Source organism: Scyliorhinus torazame, chromosome 1, assembly GCF_047496885.1.
Source record: "Scyliorhinus torazame isolate Kashiwa2021f chromosome 1, sScyTor2.1, whole genome shotgun sequence".
In the NCBI taxonomy this organism is placed as follows: Eukaryota; Metazoa; Chordata; class Chondrichthyes; order Carcharhiniformes; family Scyliorhinidae; genus Scyliorhinus; species Scyliorhinus torazame.
In genome coordinates, this window is record NC_092707.1 from 112,354,859 (window position 1) to 112,375,562 (window position 20,704).

General features: G+C 44.8%; 1 protein-coding gene across 3 annotated transcripts in view; it reads left to right on the forward strand.

Moving 5' to 3' along the window:
* Positions 1-20,704, forward strand: part of LOC140411009 (importin subunit alpha-7) — a 130,123-nt gene that overhangs the window by 68,963 nt on the left and 40,456 nt on the right. For all 3 annotated transcript variants that reach the window (XM_072499960.1, XM_072499967.1, XM_072499976.1), the window contains exons 6-9: positions 15,258-15,389; positions 19,064-19,152; positions 19,832-19,931; positions 20,115-20,278. In XM_072499960.1, the coding sequence (XP_072356061.1) occupies positions 15,258-15,389; positions 19,064-19,152; positions 19,832-19,931; positions 20,115-20,278 (485 nt within the window). The remainder of the gene's footprint in view (positions 1-15,257; positions 15,390-19,063; positions 19,153-19,831; positions 19,932-20,114; positions 20,279-20,704) is intronic.

Genomic DNA, 20,704 nt, shown 5'->3' on the forward strand with positions numbered 1-20,704 from the left:
TCCATTGGAGAGTTTCTGAGAGGTCGGACAACCAGTCTGCAGCTTTGCTGACCGCCAGCCAAACAGGATTCTACGGCCGGCAATCAGGGTGGCAAAGGCAAGGGTGTTCGCCCTCCTCCCCAGGAATAGATCTGGCTGGTCGGAAACCCCGAAGACCGTCACCTTCGGGCATGGCTCCACCCTCACCCCCCCCATGTTGGACATTGCCTCGAAGAAGGCTGTCCAGTTCTCCACAAGTCTGGGGCAGGACCAGAACATGTGGGCGTGGTTGGCCGGGCCACCTTGGCACCGTTCACACCTACCCTCCACCTCCGGGAAGAACCTACTCATACGGGTTCTTGTTAAGTGGGCTCTACGGCTGAGCCTTGCGCACGTTGGGGTGGAGTTGATCTATGCAGTGCTTCGCTCCAGAGTCCCCACTTATTTCAGTCCCCAGGTCCTCCTCCCATTTAATTCTTGTTGCGTCCAGTACGGTGTCGGCCCCTTCTACCAGTCGGTCATACATGTTGCTACAGTTTCTTTTCTCCAGTATGCTTGCGTCCACTAACTCTTCCAGTCATGTATGTTGTGGGTAAGTCCTTGTTTCCTTTCGTAGGAAGTTTTTGAGTTGCAGGTACCTTAGCTCGTTCCCCCTGCTAGCTGGAATTTCTGTCAGTTCGTCCAGTGTTGCGACCCTGCCGTCGGTGTACAGGTCCACTGTCAGTGTCGTTCTGTCTCCACCTTTTGAAGGTGGCGTCAGTCAGTGCTGGTGTGAGCCTATGGCTGTAGCAGATGGAGCTTTGTCCGACATTTGGTCAGCCAAATTGCTGCCGTAGTTGGTTCCAGGACTGGAGGGTGGCTATCACCACCGGGCTGCTGGAGTGTTTTTTGGGTGGGGATGGGAGTGCCGCCGTGGCGAGGGCCCGGAGAGAGGTCCTCTTGCAGGAGACTTCTTCCGCGCACACCCACTCGGTTTCTGGCTCCTTGATCTATCCCCTTATTCGCTCGGCGTCGCTGCCCAGTGGTAGAATTGTAGGTTTGGGAGGGTTAGCCCTCCCCTTGATTTTGTTAGACCTTCTTTGGGATCCTAGCATTCTTTTCTTCTCTCTCGTCTGGACACTCCCCGCGAGGGAGAGTGGGAGTGTGTTCCATCTTTGCAGGTCCTTTTTTACTTCCTCTGTCAGACTGGTGAGGTTCCATTTGTGGATCCCTTTCCAGTCATGGGCTATTTAGATCCCCAGGTAGCAGAATTTGTGTCGGGCTTGTTTAAACGGCAGTCCCGTTAGTGCTGCCCCCCCTACTTGTGGGTGTACCGGGAAGATCTCGCTTTTGCTCATGTTGAGTTTGTAGCCCGAGAAGGTGCCAAACTCTTTCAGGAGCGCTATGATTCCGTCCATGCTGCTTTGTGGGTCCGAAATGGTCACCTGCATAGAGTGAGACTCTGTGCTCTCTGCCGCCCCTTTGGATCCCCCTCCAGCTTTTTGTTGCCCTGAGTGCAATTGCTAGTGGCTCGATCGCTAGGGCAAACAGCAGCAGGGACAGTGGGCATCCTTGTCTGGTGCCCCTGTGCAGCTGGAAGTATCGGGAGTTGGTGTTTGTCCGTACGCTCGCCAAGGAAGCGTTTCGGAGTTGTACCCAGGAGGTGAATCCTGTTCCAAGCCCGAACCGCTCCAGTACCTCTGAGGTATTTCCATTCGACTCTGTTGAAGGCCCAGTATTCTGTTCTGAATATTGATGAGTATATGGTTCTGTTATACAGTGGAAGGTACAAGGAAGACTGGAAGAGCAATAGTAGTAGGTTATTTGATAGGGGAATAGACCTATATCTCTGCATCCACAGATGTGAAAAGAGAATGTTGTGTTGCCTCCATGGTGCCAGGGTCAAGATTGTCACTGGCTGCAGTGCTTCCTGAGGGTGGAGGATGAACAGCCTGCAATCATGGTGCACATTGGTATGAATGACACAGACTGAAAGAGGGATGTGGTCCTGCAGACAGAATTTGGGGAGCTAGGTTGGAAGTTAGCAAGCAGGACATCAAAAGTAGTAATATCCAGCTTATCCCGAGTACCACACTCCAATGACTATAGAAATAGAAGCATAAAGCAGATGAATGCGTGGCTCGAAAGATGGTGCAAAGGGAGGGCTTTAGACTTTGAACATTGGGACCAGCTTTTTGGAAGATGGGATCTGCACGTGCAAAATGGGTTGCACCTCAATAGAGCCAGGATTGAATTCCTTGCAGGGTGATTTGTCAGTGCTATTGGGAAGGGTTTAAATTAATTTGGCTGGTTTGTGGGATCCAAGAGGAAATATCAAAAAGGATCACAAAGGTACATTTAATACATTTCTGACTATAACAGAGACCCGCTGAGTGTTAAATATTCCTGCATACAAAGAGTTCAGGAAGGATAGGAAAGGAAGGAAAACTGGAGGATTTGCGGTATTGATGAATGAGGGAGGGTTGCAGTGCTAGAGAGAGCATATCCCTAAGGGATAAAGGGAATAATCTACTCGACCAGAACCAAGGGCCAAAGAAGTTGCAATTACTTTGCTCCGTGTAATTTCCAGGCCATCAAGTGAAAAGGGTGCAGAACAAATTTGCAAGGAGGTTACAGAGTTCCAAGAATTAACAGAGTAGTTTAAAGGGACTTCAATTATCCAAATATAGACTGGGATAGTAGTAGTGTGAAGGGCAGAGAGGAACTCCAGAGCTCCATGGATGAGAAAAGAAATAAAAATTAAGATAAAGAACAACTTAGGATAGATATTGGGTAGGAAATACAATTAAGAACCCTGCTGAACATGGGTTGAGAGGGCAACTAAGAGTCGCAAATAGGGTATGAAAAGAGATTGGCAGCTACCATAAAAGGGACATCCCAAAGTCTTCTATCAGCACATAAATGGTAAAAGGAAGAGTCGGGTGGTTTAGAGATCAAAAAGGGGATTTACAAATGAAGGATGGGGATAGCTGAGGTATTAAGTGAATACTTGGCATCTGTGCTTACGAACAAAGATGATGCTACACAGGCCACAGTGAAAAAGGAGGTAATCGACGCACAGGGATTTAAAATTGGTAAAGAGGAGATATTAAGCTGTCTAGAGTGAAATCTTACCAAAAATACACAGTTTTGGCCCGGCGAGGAAACGAGTGTGAAGCTTGCAAGCTTCATAGCCGGCTTTTCTCACTGGATTGAACAACACTGTGCAAATTAATAGAGGAAGCAAATTTCACACCACCAGCTGGAGGGCAGGACCTAAAGATGTCGGCAGTCCCGAGATTGGGGTACCCTTTTTAGAGGGCATCCCAATCATGACTTAAAAGTAGAAAAGCGTATAAATGTATTTTAAAAAATTTCACAGGGTGGCACGGTGGCGCAATGGTTAACACTGCTGCCTCACAGCAGCAGAGACCCTGATTTGGTTCCGGCCTTGGGTGACTGCCTGTGCCTGTGTGGAGTTTGCACTTTCTCCCCCGTGTCTGCGTGGGTTTCCTCTGGGTGCTCTGGTTTACTCCCACAGTCCAAACATGTGCAGGTTAGGTGGATTGGCCATGCTGAATTGTCCCTTAGTATGTAAAGGTTGGGTGGGGTTATGCGGATGGGGCGGAGGAATGGCCTGGGTCAGTGCAGACTCGATGGGCCAAATGGCCTCTTTCTGCACTGTAGGAATTCTATGATTCTAAATAAAAGCCCCCCCCCCCCCCCCCCCCCCCCCCACAATGCCAACATCGGGGCACACAAACCCCCCTCCCCACAACAACTGCAACATCAGGGTACCCCCACACCAACACTATCAGCATTGGGCCCCCCCCCCCCCCCAACCCACCACCACAATGCCAGCATCGGGGCAACCCCCCTCCCCTCCTCAACACCAATATTGGGGCACCTACTCCCCATCACGATACCAACCCCCCCTCCCCATAGGGCTCTCCAGAGGGCCCACCCACTGCAACTGCCAGGTTGGCTTTACTGGCCATGTCCCTCTGTTTCTCCAAAGTGAAGAAGATTGGGCGCAGAGGTGTGATCATCACGGCTGGTTTTCGTTTTTAAAACCATGGAGTCAGAGTTTTATGGCACGGAAAGAGGCCCTTAGGCCCATCTTGTCTGCGCTGACCATCAAGGACCTCAGTTTCTAATCTCATTTTCCAGCACTTGGTCTGTAGCCTTGATGCAATGGCATTTCAAGTGCTTATCTAAATACTACATATTTAGATGAGCACTTGTTGTGGGGACTCCTACTTCTACCACCCTTTCAGGCAGTGAGTTCCAGATTGCAACCAGCCTCTGGGTGAAAAAGGTTTTCCTCACATCCCCTCTAAACCTCCTGCCCATTTCCTTAAATCTGTGCCTCCTAGTTATTGACCTCTCCAATAAGGGGAAAGGTACCTGCCCACCCACCCAATCTATGTCCCACATAATTCTATACACTTCATTCAGGTCCCCCCTCTCTTGATAGCTGAAATGATCCAGCCCAGGCAACATCCTGGTGAATCTCCTCTGCACCCTCTCCAGTGCAATCACTTCCTTTCTATAGTGTGGAGACCACAATTGCACATAGTACTCCAGCTGGGGCCTAACCAGTGTTTTATACAGCTCCAGCATAACTTCCCTGCTTTTATATTCAATGTCTCAGTTAATAAAGGCAAGAATCCCATAGGCCTCCTTAACCACATTATCTACCTGTCCTGCTGCCTTCAGAGATCTGTGAACATGCACATCAAGGTCTCTTTGATCCTCTGTATGGTCCATCCATTCGTTGTAAATTCCCTTGCCTTGTTAGTCCTCCCAAAATGCATTACCTCACACTTTTCATGGTTAAATTCCATTTTGTTGCTTTTCATCCATCTAACCAGCCCATCTATATCGTTCTGCCTTGCTCCTTACTATTTACCATGCCACCAATTTGTGTAATCTGCGAATTTACATTGACATCCAGATCATTAAAATAAAAATAAATATAAAATTTAACGTACCCAATTCATTTTTTCCAATTAAGGGGCAATTTAGCATGGCCAATCCACCTACCCTGCACAGTTTTGGGTTGTGGGGGCAAAACTCACGCAAACACGGGGAGAATGTGCAAACTCCACACTTAGTGATCCAGAGGCCGGATCGAACCTGGGACCTCGGCGCCATAAGGCAGCAGTGCTAACCACTGTGCCACCGTGCTGCCCTGACATCCAGATCATTAATGTATACTACAAACAATAAGGAACCTAGCACCGATCACTGCAGAACACCACTGGACACCTGCTTCCAATCACAAAAAACAACTTCAACTATCACCCTCATCATCCTACCACTAAGCCAGTTTTGGATCCAGTTTGCCAAATTTACCGGGATGCCAAGGGCTCTAGCCTTTTTCATCAGCTGCCCATGTGGGACCTTGTCCCACTAAAGTCCACCAACCGCACTACCCTCATGTGCACACCTAGTCTCTTCAAAATATTCAAATTTGTAAGACATGATCTTCCTTTGTCAAAATCATGCTGACTAGCCTTGATTAATCCTTGCCTCTCCAAGTGGAGATTAATTCTGTCCCTCAGTTTCCCTACCACTGATGTTAGACTCACTGGCCTGTAATTTCTTCATTTGCCCTACTTCCCACCTTGAAAAATAGCACCACATTAGCTGTCTTCCAGTCCTCTGGCACCTCTACTGTGACCAGAAATTTTAATGTTTTTCTGTTAGAGCCTCTACCGTGCTTCCCACAGCAACCTGCGATACATCTCATCTGGCCTCGGGGATTTATCCACTTTTAGGCCCGTTAAAACTATTAATACCTCCTCCCTCTCTGTTAAGTCTTTTGAGTAAATCACAATGTGCTTCCCTGATTTCTATACCTACATCATCCTTCTCCGCAGTGAACACAAATGCAAAGTACTCATTTAAAACCTCAACTACATCTTCCAGTTCCACACACACATTGCCATGGTGCGTGATAGGCCCTACTCTTACCGTGGTCAACTTCCTATTAATATACTTATAAAACACCTTTGGATTTTCCTTTATTTTACCCGCCAGTGCTTTTTCATGTTCCTCCCCTTCGCTCTCCTAATTTCTTTCTTAAGAAACTTCTGCACTTTTTATACTCCTCTAGGACTTTCGCTGTTTTGAGCCCTCTGTATTTCCCATAAGCCTCCCTTTTTTCCTTATCCAACCCTGGATTCCAGGGTTTTCTGGACTTATTGCTCCGATCCTTTACTATAATGGGAGCATGTTGGCTCTGTACACTCTCTATTTCCTTTTTGAATGAATCCTACTGCTCTGATGTAGATTTTCTTACAAGTAGCTGTTCCCAGTTAACTTTGGACAGATCCTGTCTTATTTTATTAAAATTGACCCTCCCCCCAAATTACGAATCTTAATTCCCAGTCTTTGTTCCTTTCCATAACTACCTTAAGTTGTACTGAGTTATGGTCACTGTTTCCAAAATGCTCCCCACTGAAACTTCAGCCACTTGCCCAACTTAATTCCCTAAAACTAGATCTAGCACCGCCCCATCCCTGATAGGACTTTCTACGGGGTATGACGTTATGTTGATTGGTGGGGAGATGAGGTATGGGTGGACGTTACGGCATCAAGGCCGATAAGTATATGTTAGTTTATTAACATATATGGAAATCAGACTCACCCCTTTTCTAATTGTGAACCTGATCACGTCACTGGCAGGGAAGATTGCAAATCCAGATTTTGCCGGTGCAAATCCCGTTTTGGCCCTCCACGATATTTAGTGGCTGTAGAGATCTACCATGCGGTTCAAGTGCAGTCTCGCATACACTTTAAAACTCGGTAGAAATGTGAGTTACATTTCTCGGATGCGAAGTAAGAATCTTTTATTGCCTCTACTGATTACAATTGAGAGAAACTTAAATCTATTCTCAACAAAGCCTTGCCAGCAAAGGACTTAAAGAGAAGTAATTTATAAAACAATTTTAACGTTCAAAAATTAATACAGAAATGGTTTCTTGCTTAAAGCAAAACAGCTTGCGCGAACTTCAAGAGTTAGAGTGGAGAAGTGAAAATACGAAAATAAGGATAGCAAGTAGTTAGATCAAAGTATAGAGTGATCCTGGATAGAAAATGGCTATCCGAACTCATGTTTAAGGAAAATGTTACCAGTCTGAGGCCATCTATCCATACCTCTGTCGTCCTGATTGGTTTGGGTGAGTTTCAAATACATTTGATTGGATAGTTAACTGTAGATCCTCAATGTGCAACATAAGTTTTAAATGTTTCATGTTTGAATTTTTGTGTGTGCTGTGGAATGTGAATTTGTGCTGTAATCTAGTCTGGTTCTTACTGGTTTTCTGCTGACTTTCATTTTATCCATATTCTGAACAATGGTGGCTTTGTATTGCTATGGTGCTTATTTCGACCTTGATCTGATTGCTGGTACAGCTCATTTCTTTATATGAAATCTGTTCATTAGAACAATAGTCAGTTCATATTGTCAATTAAAATGTTGCATTTATCTTCAACTAGTTTGTGGATATGTACCTCTGTTTAAGTTATGTGGTCTGTCATGACCTAAGGTTATGAATACTGAAATCCTTATTTTAAAATGGGTATTAAGGACTGGGCTTTAATATTTACATTAAAATGGCCTTTTACCTATCAGAAAGAGCTGATTCCCTTCGGTGGCCATTACAGTATTTGCGCATGTGGCTAGCACAGCTACCAGATCCCAGCCTACATTTAAAATTGATATGCCAGGACCACATGAGATGTATTCAACAATACTGAGAAATGAGTGTGGAAATTGCGAAGACATTGGCCACAATTTTCCAGACTTCCTTGGATTCGGGTGGTGCCAGAGAACTGGAGAATTGCAAATGTTACAACCTTCTTCAAAAGAGGGTGTAAAGATGAGCCCATTTACTACAGGCCAGTCAGTTTTACTTTACAAATAAACAAATATACAAAATAGCAGTGGAAATGGGCCACACGGACCCTCTAGTCTGCACAGTTATTCAGTAAGATCTATCTCTGCCATAAAAATATTCAGTGATCCCACTTCCACTAAGTGCTCTGAATCTGAATGCACAAAGCATTCAAAGCAAAACAGATGAACTGAGAACACATCAAAATAAATCTGAACAATTTGATAGCCGTTGCAGAGACATGGCTGCAGGAGGACATGGCTATGGACCTCAATATTGAAGTCAACAGATTAGGAAGAATTTGACAGGAAATGAGGAAAAGGTGGCTCTGAGTTAATGGTATGAGCACGATAGAGAGATATGACCTAAGTTCAAGAAACCAGGATGTGGACGCTTTGGATAGAGATGAAATGGTAAAGGCAAGAAGTCACTTGTGGGAGTTGTCACTTGTGGGAGTTATGTACGGGTCTTGTAATAGTAACCACATGGTAGGGTGGAGCATAAAGGAAAAAGTAATGTGAACTTGTCAGAAAGGCACGGCAACAATCATGGGAGACTTTAATCTACATGTAGACTGGAAAATTGGACCAAGATAGCCTAGATGAGGAGTTCATAGAATGTTTTTGGGATAGTTTCTTAGAGCAGCATGTTCTGGAACCATCCAGAAAGCTGGTTATAGTAGACCTCGTATTGTGCAGTGAGATGGGAGTAATTAATGATCTCATGGTGAAGGCATCCTTAGGTAATAGCGACCATAATATAATTGAACCTTGCATTCAGTTTGAGGATGAGAGGAGTGCGTCCAAGACTGTTTTAAAGCTTGAATAAGGGCAATTGTGTGTACATGAAAGCAGAGCTGGCTGAAATGAATTGCCAAATTAGGTTAAGGGATTGGTCAATAGAGACCCAGTGGCAAACATAGAACATAGAACAATACAGCGCAGTACAGGCCCTTCGGCCCACGATGTTGCACCGAAACAAAAGCCATCTAACCTACACTATGCCATTATCATCCATATGTTTATCCAATAAACTTCTAAATGCCCTCAATGTTGGCGAGTTCACTACTGTAGCAGGTAGGGCATTCCATGGCCTCACTACTCTTTGCGTAAAGAACCTACCTCTGACCTCTGTCCTATATCTATTACCCCTCAGTTTAAAGCTATGTCCCCTCGTGCCAGCCATTTCCATCCGTGGGAGAAGGCTCTCACTGTCCACCCTATCTAACCCCCTGATCATTTTGTATGCCTCTATTAAGTCTCCTCTTAACCTTCTTCTCTCCAACGAAAACAACCTCAAGTCCATCAGCCTTTCCTCATAAGATAGTCCCTCCATACCAGGCAACATCCTGGTAAATCTCCTCTGCACCCGTTCCAAAGCCTCCACGTCCTTCCTATAATGCGGTGACCAGAACTGTACGCAATACTCCAAATGCGGCCGTACCAGAGTTCTGTACAGCTGCAACATGACCTCCCGACTCCGGAACTCAATCCCTCTACCAATAAAGGCCAACACTCCATAGGCCTTCTTCACAACCCTATCAACCTGGGTGGCAACTTTCAGGGATCTATGTACATGGACACCTAGATCCCTCTGCTCATCCACACTTTCAAGAACTTTACCATTAGCCAAATATTCCGCATTCCTGTTATTCCTTCCAAAGTGAATCACCTCACACTTCTCTACATTAAACTCCATTTGCCACCTCTCAGCCCAGCTCTGCAGCTTATCTATATCCCTCTGTAACCTGCTACATCCTTCCACACTATCGACAACACCACCGACTTTAGTATCGTCTGCAAATTTACTCACCCACCCTTCTGCGCCTTCCTCTAGGTCATTGATAAAAATGACAAACAGCAACGGCCCCAGAACAGATCCTTGTGGTACTCCACTTGTGACTGTACTCCATTCTGAACATTTCCCATCAACCACCACCCTCTGTCTTCTTTCAGCTAGCCAATTTCTGATCCACATCTCTAAATCACCCTCTGTCCCCAGCCTCCGTATTTTTTGCAATAGCCTACCGTGGGGAACCTTATCAAACGCTTTGCTGAAATCCATATACACCAGATCAACTGCTCTACCCTCGTCTACCTGTTCAGTCACCTTCTCAAAGAACTCAATAAGGTTTGTGAGGCATGACCTACCCTTCACAAAGCCATGCTGACTATCCCTGATCATATTATTCCTATCTAGATGATTATAAATCTTGTCTCTTATAATCCCCTCCAAGACTTTACCCACTACAGACGTGAGGCTCACCGGTCTATAGTTGCCGGGGTTGTCTCTGCTCCCCTTTTTGAACAAAGGGACCACATTTGCTGTCCTCCAGTCCTCTGGCACTATTCCTGTAGCCAATGATGACATAAAAATCAAAGCCAAAGGTCCAGCAATCTCTTCCCTGGCCTCCCAGAGAATCCTAGGATAAATCCCATCAGGTCCCGGGGACTTATCTATTTTCAGCCTGTCCAGAATTGCCAACACCTCTTCCCTACGTACCTCAATGCCATCTATTCTATTAGCCTGGGGCTCAGCATTCTCCTCCACAACATTATCTTTTTCCTGAGTGAATACTGACGAAAAATATTCATTTAGTATCTCGCCTATCTCTTCAGACTCCACACACAATTTCCCATCCCTGTCCTTGACTGGTCCTACTCTTTCCCTAGTCATTCTTTTATTCCTGACGTACCTATAGAAAGCTTTTGGGTTTTCCTTGATCCTTCCTGCCAAATACTTCTCATGTCCCCTCCTTGCTCGTCTTAGCTCTCTCTTTAGATCCTTCCTCGCTACCTTGTAACTATCCATCGCCCCAACCGAAACTTCACACTTCATCTTCACATAGGCCTCCCTCTTCCTCTTAACAAGAGATTCCACTTCCTTGGTAAACCACGGTTCCCTCGCTCGACGCCTTCCTCCCTGTCTGACCGGTACATACTTATCAAGAACACGCAGTAGCTGATCCTTGAACAAGCCCCACTTATCCAGTGTGCCCAACACTTGCAGCCTACTTCTCCACCTTATCCCCCCCAAGTCATGTCTAATGGCATCATAATTGCCCTTCCCCCAGCTATAACTCTTGCCCTGCGGTGTATACTTATCCCTTTCCATCATTAACGTAAACGTCACCGAATTGTGGTCACTGTCCCCAAAGTGCTCTCCTACCTCCAAATCCAACACCTGGCCTGGTTCATTACCCAAAACCAAATCCAACGTGGCCTCGCCTCTTGTTGGCCTGTCAACATCTTGTTTCAGGAAACCCTCCTGCACACACTGTACAAAAAACGACCCATCTATTGTACTCAAACTATATCTTTTCCAGTCAATATTTGGAAAGTTAAAGTCTCCCATAATAACTACCCTGTTACTTTCGCTCATATCCAGAATCATCTTCGCCATCCTTTCCTCTACATCCCTAGAACTATTAGGAGGCCTATAAAAAAACTCCCAACAGGGTGACCTCTCCTTTCCTGTTTCTAACTTCAGCCCATACTACCTCGGAAGAAGAGTCCCCATCTAGCATCCTCTCCGCCACCGTAATTTAAGGGGTTATTTCAGAATACATAGAATCGATCAATTCCAAAGAGTAAGAAAAGGTTTAAGGGATGGACACGCCCTCCATGGTTAACTAAAAAGGTTAAAGATATTATCAGACTTAAAGAAAAAGCATATACTTGTTCAAAGACTGGTGGAAGGTCAGAAGATTGGGCAGAATACAAAGAATAGCAAAGGATGACTAAAAGATTAGTAAGGATGGGAAAGATCCGAGTTGGTGAAATAGTTAACCAGAAATACAAAAAACGATAGTAAGAGTTTCTATAAATATTTTAAAAATAAATTGGTTAGTAAAGTGAACATTGATCCTATTGAAAGTGAGTGTGAAGAATTGAACAGGTATTGTGCATTTACAAGTAACATCCCCCAGAAGTGACCATAAATCAGGAAATGGAAGGGGGGAGGAACGCGGGGAAAATTACAATCGCCAGAAAGGTACTTTTTTTTTGGAAAAAAATGTTGAGTACTCATTTTTTTTCCAAATTAAGCTCCGTTTAGCTTGGCCAATCCACCTACCCTGCACATCTTTGGGTTGTGGGGGTGAGACCCACGCAGAAGGATCCCTTAATGCATAAATCTCAGGTGGCTAGTATGCAGGTACAGCAGGTAATTCGGAAACATAATAGAATATAATCAGTTATTATGATCCCGAACCGACCCCAACAGCAGCTGGATACTGGACCGAAACCCCAGTATTTAATTTTAATTTTGTAAGACTGTGAGGAAAAGATTTCTTGCTCCAGGAGTGATTTCACACAAAATTGGGATATGGTATATTAAAACAAATGTTATTACTAACACCGTATCCAAATATATTTAACATTTCACAAGAAAACCCCTCAAACAATACTAATCAATACAGTGACACAATAACCCTTAACTGCTATCTTCTAGTCAAAGAACAGAACCATCTCCGATCTCAACCCACTTTAGCAGACCCAGACATATTTGCTTAAGAGATGTTATTTGAGATGTTTTAAGAGATAGACCTGAATCCTGTCAGAACAATTCAGGATCTCTAGCTGAAGTCTTCATAAACTGTCTTCATGTTTGACTTCCAGGAACCAACTACACATTCTCTGCTAAAATAACTGGTGTTCTAGCTCCCCCATTAGTTACATCATCTTACCAAGCTGAAACACAATGTTTCAAATTAAATACTGCAAAGGGAACCCTCTTAATCCAGATAAAACTCAATTTGCCCTAGCCTTATTCAATGCCTTAATTGCACCTCTGTCTCCCAAAACGCCTAGCTGTCTTGCAAACCAGGATTTTTAAAAGCACTACTGCAGCAGCCATACACACACACTAACCCAGGCTTTTAACTGTTACTGCACAAAAAACATACTATATATCTGAAATTCCTCCATTCATCGCACATTTATTGTGAGGAGAATTGAATATACAAGTAGGGAGGTTATGCCTCTGTTATACAAAGCACTAGTGAGACCAACTCTGGAGTATTGTGTACAGCATTGATCACATTATTTAAGGAAGAATAAAAATATGATGGAAGCAGTTCCGTGAGGGTTCACCAGACTAATATCGCGAATGGAGGGGGGTTGCCTTATAAGGAAAGGTTGAACCGGCTTCGCTGAATTTTGGAAGAGTACGAGGCGACTTGGTGTAACATCTAAAATCCTGAGGGGTATTGACTGGGTAGATATTGAGAGGATATTTCCTCTTGTGGGAGAATCTTGAACTAGGGGTCACTTAAAAAAAAAAAGGAGTCACCCATTTAAAATGGAGATGAAGCAAAATATTTCTGAAGGTTGGGAGTCTTTGGCGTTCTCTTCCTGAAAAGGCGGTGGAAGCAGAGATTTCGAATATTTTTAAGGCAGAGGTGGAGCATAAACAAAGGAGTGATAGGTTACTGGGATGCAGATATGAGGTTATTATTAGATTAGCCATTAAACAACCGAGCAAGCTCGAGGAGCTGTTGGACGACTCCTATTTTCTGAGGTAGAGAGTTCCAAAGTTGCATAACTCTGAGAAATTTCTCCTCATCACTGTCCTATAAGGGAAATCCCTAATTTTAAAACAATGCCCTCTAGCCTCTGGGCGCACCTACAAAAGAAGACATCCATCTGTTAGATCTACCGCGGATTCAGCTGCACTTTGCGAATCACTAAATCTCAGTAGAAATTGAAGTTAAATCTTGTCAGGTGCAAATAAGAATCGTTTTATTTGTCTTCTATTGATTACAATTGAGAGTCATTTAGAAAGTCTAATTCTCTAATAAGTCTAGCCGGCATAGAACTCCCAGAGAGGCAATTTGTAGACAATTGAAACTTTCAAAGAATCACAGAAATGATTTTCTTGCTTAGGCAAACAGCTTGCAATAACTTCAAAAGTCAAAGTCAGAAAGTGAAATATGAAAGACAGCGAATAGTTAAGTCAAAGTATATTCCGGAGAGAGAGAATGATCCAGATAAAAATGGCCAAACGAAACTTCACAGTCTGACTTCAGCCATCAAATTACACCCCTATGTAATCCTAATTGGTTTGGATTAACATCAAATGAGTTTGATTTGAGGGTTAGTTGTCACTCATTTATAGGCAACATTAACCTAAAATGTATTCTTGTATAAGCTATGGAATGCGATTTAGCACTGTTATCGCGAGCGGCCTGAACTGATTTGTTGCTGACTTGACCGTTCTTTTAGGTTCTATACTGTTGCTATGCTGTTGTCATGGCCTTGGACTACACTTTATCTTGCAAATGTATTTGTTAGCTGAATAAGAATGCTGTTTTAATCTATCTGCTTCTGTGTTCTGTTGAAGCTATGTTTTGAAATGACCTGAGGTGGTGAGTGAGTTTTAAAATGGTATTTAGTAGACTAGGGGCTTAATGCTAAATAGCTATCTTTTACCAATAGAAAATAGCTGGCTTCTACACCATCCAACCTCTACCTTGTCAAGACCATTTGGGATCTTTGGTGGTGAGACACTTCCAGAAGCAATAATTCAAGACAAAATCAATAGACATGTGGACAAATGCAGATTACTTAAGGAAAACCAGCATGGATTTCTTTAAGGAAAATCGTGTTTAACTAACTTGCTGAAGGGTTAATAGGGAGGGTTAATGAGGACAATGCTCTTGGTGTGGTGTACATGGACCTCCATGGTATTTGATAAAGCGTCGCACAGCAAACTTGAGCAAAGTTATAGTGCGTGGAATAAATGTGACAGTAGTAACATGGATGCAAAATCAACTGACTGACCTGAAACAAAGTGTAGTGGTTAATGGTTTCTGACTGGAGGAACATTTGTAGTGGAGTTCCCCTTGCTGTTCTATATTAATAACCTAGATGTGAAAAATAATTTGTAATCAAAAGAATCCCTGTGAATTGTTTGATTGCAATACATGTGCATTTTGTAGAGCATGCCTCACTTTGTGAAGCTAACTACGGCTACAAGTAAGTAACCTGTGTATTTTCTGTGTCTTACAAATTACATAATGCATTAATAATTGTGGGGGAGAAGCTGGAACACAGAAGTTCAGTCTGAAAGGGCTTTTATTTTAGCCATCCAGAAGAAAATGTAATCCCAAATGTTAGTTCAAAAAGATTATGGGCGGCATGGTGGCGCAGTGGTTAGCACTGCTGCCTCACGGCATTGAGGACCCTGGCTCTATCTTGGCCCTGGGCCACTGTCCGTGTGGAGTTTGCACACTCTCCCCATGTCTGCGTGGGTCTTACCCCCACAACCCAAAGATGTGCTGGGTAGGTTCATTGACCATGCTAAATTGCCCCTTTAATTAGAAAAAAAAAGAATTGGGTACTCTAATTTTTTTTTTTTAAGTTCAAAAATTGATTTGTTTTTCTTCCTTTTCAGTTTGAAGCAGCATGGGCTTTGACAAATATAGCTTCAGGTACATCTCTCCAGACCAAAGTAGTAATCGAAGCTGGTGCTGTACCAATTTTTATTGAGCTATTAAATTCTGAGTTTGAGGATGTGCAAGAACAGGTAAGATGCTATATTTAATTTTAATCCTCATGTCACTTGCATTGGTTTTCCTTAATGGAAAAAGATTCAGCCACCAATATCCAGCAAACTCATTTTATATTATTGTTTTGAGATCATAAAGAATTTTATAACACAGGAGTAGACTATTTTGTTCATCGTGTCTATGTCTTTTCCTTGAGAAAGCTATCCAATTAGTCCCACAGCCCTACTATTTTTTAATGTATATATTCAATTCCCTTTCAAAAGTTAATAATAAATCTGTTTCCATTTGCTTCACAAACAATACATTCCAGAATATCACTATTTCCTGCATTTTTCAAAAGGAAATTAATTCTCCTCACCTGGTTCTTCTGCCAGTTACCTTTAATTATGTGTCTCCTTTTTACTGATTCTTCTGCCTGTCGAAAAGTTTCTTTGGCCACGATAACAGCCCTGTTGACTGTGGGCACAATCCCATAAAGGCTGCTAAATCTCGTGAAAAGCCAAAAACAGGATTTGCGCCAGTGAGATCTCAATGAGATCTTCCCTGCCCCTGCAGTGACATAATGAGGTTCACGCTCAGGAAGGGTGTGAGCCCTGATTGGAATACATTTATCCTTATCCTAACTTCCCACCAGCTGGTGTGACATCACGCTGGTGTGAATCACTACTGTTTTCAAAAATCAAGACTAGTCGAGAAAACCATGCTGTGGATGCACGGTAAGTGTAGCCCCGGGGTGGGGTGAGTGAGCGACATGCACGGGCATTGCCCCCTAGCATTCTGGCAGTACTGCCAAGGGGCTCTCTGGGAGCTCCATTGCAGGGATTCCCCTCATCCAAGGGTTGCCCTTCTGTGCGTCGGACGGGGGTGTGGGTGGGGCATTCTCCTTATCTGCGGGCAGTTTGCAGGGGAAGACTTCCATTCTGCATGTGGGGTCTCAATGTCTGTGGGGTCTCCCCGTGTCCATGGGGGTGGAGGTCTCTATGTCCATGGGTGGGGTGGGGGTGCCAATTATTTAAATCTGCGATCAGCGCGCCCTTTTTTTTTTTTAAAAAACAAGTGGCCTGATCTTTGGATTCCTGTCGTTTTTTTAAATGTTTTTATTCTCCATTTTCACATTTTCCTTCAAAATTTACACCCCATCCACAGACAATAAACGGTAATAAATACAAAATTGATCCCCCCCAACAATAACAACGATCCCATCCTCCCACCACCCCAAACAACGGCCCACCTGTCAATATATGCATCCAATAAAACAAACCCTCCCAGGGTGGAAACAAAAAACAAAGAAGAAAAAGGAGTCCGGGACCGCCCATGGTCACCATTAACCTATAGAGTCCACTCTTTCTCTCCCCCTCTTTCCCCCCCCCCTCTTTTCCCCCCCCCCCCCTCTTCTCCCCCCCCCCTTCCCCCCCCACATTCAACGCCATCCAACCTCTGAAAGAGTACCGTACATGATACCCAAGAGTTGTAAACACCCCCCCCCCTCCAACTCCTCCCGTGCACTGCCTTTTGTAAAACTCCTCCCCCAACCTCGGTTCCCCCCCCCCCCCCCCCCGGTACCTCTTCCCCCCCCCCCCCCCCCCCCCCTCGGTTCTCCCCCCCCCCCCTTCGGTTCCTCCTCCCCCCCCCCCCCCCCCCCCCCCCCTCGGTTTCTCCCCCCCCCCCCCCCCCCCAACTTTCCACCCTGGCTAGACCACTCGGACCCTGCTCTGACAGGTTCCGATGGAGGCCCCCGCCCAGGTCCCTTTCCTCCTTGCCTCGCCCTAGGAAAGCCCAGAAATCCCCTGTTAGCACACAAACCCCGCATATCCACCTACACCCCAAAGACCCCTCATTTCGAGTGAAAGTCCCATCATTTCCTGTTATAACCTGCCGACTTACCATTGGCTGGGGACTAATGACAATCCCACAATCCTGTGGGAATATGAGCTTCCCCAATGAGGGGGGCGGAGAAACCATTAGTAAACTCCTAGTATAAATAAAGCTGGCCAGTTTAGGAACCAGCAGGAAGGAGTGTGCAGTGGCCCTGACACAACTTCCCTTGTCCAAATATATACAACATTGGCTCCTTTAGCCCATACACCCGCACGCAGTGAAACAAAACAGAAGAAAATACAGTCATGAGGTTACATCGGCCCAGGGCCATTTCTCAGTTCTGCCACAGTCCTTCTGCCTTCACAAACTCCTCCGCTGCTTCCGCCGTTCCAAAATACAAGTCCTTGAGCTTGGAAGTCACCCTCAGCTTCGCTGGATATACAATGCCGCACTGCACCTTGCTGATGTACAGTGCCCTCTTCACCCGGTTGAAGGCAGCCCGCCTCCTCGCCAGCTCCACCGTAAAGTCCTGGTATACCAGCTCCAGCCCACTGCACCACCTGCTTCTGCTTGGCCCAGGACCTTCTCCTTCACACTGTACCTACGGAAGCACAGAGTCACTACCGTTGGCGGCTCTCTCGCCTTTGGTACAGGCCTCCACGACCGATGAGCCCGATCCAGTTCATCTTGGGAGGGATCCTCCCCATCCCCAATAGTTTTGCCAGCATCGCGGCAAAATACTCAGTCGGCCTCGGTCCTTCAACTCCTTCGGGCAGCCCCACAATCCTCACATTCTGTCGCCTGGATCTGTTTTCCAGGTCTTCCATTTTTCCTCGCAGATCCTTTTTAATCTCCATCACCTTCCACATCTCCTTCCCCATCGAGGCAGGTTGATCTCCGTGCTGCAATAATGTCTCCTCCACTTCCTTCAGCGCCTCCCCTTGCTCCCGCACCTCCGCCACTGCGTTCGCCACCGCCGTCGTCACCAGGGAAATCGGCTCCTTTCACGAGCACACTCAAAACCTCCCTCATCTCCTTCCTCATTGTCTCCATGTATTTTGTAAACTGCCCTTCGAATTCCGCAGCCATCACCTTAGTTATTTCTTCAGCCGTAAGCAATGCGGCCTCCCCTGGTGCTCCAGCCCCCATTTTCCTTGGTGACCCCGCGGTGACCTTTCCACTCCCGACGGACCTTCAGCTGCTTTTTTTACGGCCGTTTTATTGCTCACTCTCGACATTTTCCTTTACTGTGCCTTCACTGTGCCTCCTCTGTGCCTTCTCCCTGCTTTTGCCGCCTCCGTGGACCCTGGGACCGGGCTTAAAGCCCCGAAAATGCCGTTCCCGAACGGGAGACGTCCATTGTGCGGCTGCCTCCCGCCCGCCGTCACCGGAAGTCTGATTCCTGTCGTTGCTGACTTTCTTAGACCCTACCCCTCCAGCTGACTGTGAATCTCCCTTCCCTGTTTTTTCAGAATGCTGTTCAATATAATGAGAAAAGCCAGTTGCGCAGCCTGCGAGCTTCACACTGGTTTACTCGCCTGAGCCAACACTTGTGCGTTTTTGGGAAGATTCCGGCCTCATCATTCAAACATTTCTATTAAATCTCCCTTTAACCTCTGCTCTAAGGATAATAATCGTAGTTTATCTGGTCTTTTTTACTCGCATCTGTGATACCATTCTTCTGTACATTTGCCAAAGCTTTGATATTATTCCTGGTGTCCAGGGATCTTGTGTATGGGGGATAAGTAGGTTTTGGCATTCCCATCAGTCCTTTCTAGCTTTTGTGGGAAGAGACTAGAAGTTTTGTTGAATGAGATTAATTTTAACTTAAAATATTTATCTGTGCTTTAAATTTTAAAATGTTTTTTTCTAGGCTGTATGGGCCTTGGGAAACATTGCAGGTGATAGTGCAGTATGCAGGGACTTTGTCCTCCACTGTGTAATTCTTCCACCTTTGTTACAGTAAGTATTTTTATTTTCTAGAGATTTTCATAATTATCTGGATATCTATTTCATTAGCAGTGGATCAGCAGGAGAAAGGTTGTGTATATACTCTTCAGGGCAATAGATCTCATCATAGAATCTATCAAACTCAAGTGTATATTGCTTTGTTGAAAGTTGGAGTGCAAAATTAGTCTCATGACCTACAGATAATGGTTATTAACAATTAATGGTTATATAGTGTGCACTCAACTGGATGTCTTTCAGCAGCATTTAAGAACAATAACATTTGAGGGGATGGGGTGAAAAAAACATTTGAGGGGCTGGTTTAGCACATTAGGCTAAATAGCTGGCTTTTAAAGCAGACCAAGGCAGGCCAGCAGCACGGTTCAATTCCCGTACCAGCCTCCCCGAACAGGCGCCGGAATGTGGCGACTAGGGGCTTTTCACAGTCACTTCATTGAAGCCTACTTGTGACAATAAGCGATTTTCATTTTCATTTCATTTTTTCAAATTAGTGTTGGCCGGATGGTTGTTAATGAGCATTTTAATTCAAATGTTTCCAAGTTTGAAATTTTCTTTTCCAGTTAAAATTTTACACATGGTCTTGTCTACAACATGCAGTTTACTTGTAGTAATCTGATTATGTATTGAATTTGGTGCAAGCATCTGTGTTATTTTATCTTTTTCCTTTTTTTAGGTTATTGACAAAATCTAACAGACTCACAATGACAAGGAATGCTGTCTGGGCACTGTCCAATTTGTGTCGAGGCAAAAATCCACCACCTGATTTTGAGAAGGTAAATATCCTCTGTTACATTGTCCTTGCTGTTGAACACAATTTCCAGATGAGTTACGACAATCTGTAATTGTATCATAATGCTATTCTGTATGGGTGGGTAGTTTCAACTTATTATGTTTGGGTCTTCATTGTTAATTTGTGAAACTGCTAAAATATAAAGATCTCTATTTCTTAATTGCAGGTATCCCCCAGTTTACCTGTGTTATCTAGACTACTTTTCAGCAGTGATTCTGACTTGCTTGCTGATGCTTGTTGGGCATTATCTTATCTGTCAGATGGACCCAATGAAAAGATTCAGGCTGTTATTGACTCTGGGGTTTGCAGACGATTGGTGGAACTCTTAATGTAAGTATATTTGCACGGAGATCGTGTTCTTTATATCTTTAGTGGTCATGGATTTAGTGCAAAGAGGTCAATTTTAAACCTTTTCAGCGTTTTTTGTTTGGTGGGCGGTACAGTGGCCTAGTGGTTAGCACTGCTGCCTATGGCGCTGAGGACCTGGATTCGATCCCGGCCCCTGGTCACTGTCTGTGGCATTTGCACATTCTGGGCGGCATGGTAGCACAGTGGTTAGCACAATTTCTTCACAGCTCCAGGGTCCTGGTTTGATTCCCGGCTTGGGTCACTAACTGCACGTTCTCTCCGTGTCTGCATGGGTTTCCTCAGGGTGCTCTGGTTTCCTCCCACAGTCCAAAGATGTGAAGGTTAGGTGGACCTGCCATGCTAAATTGCCCTTCGTGTCCAAAAAGGTTAGGTTGGGTTGCAGAGATG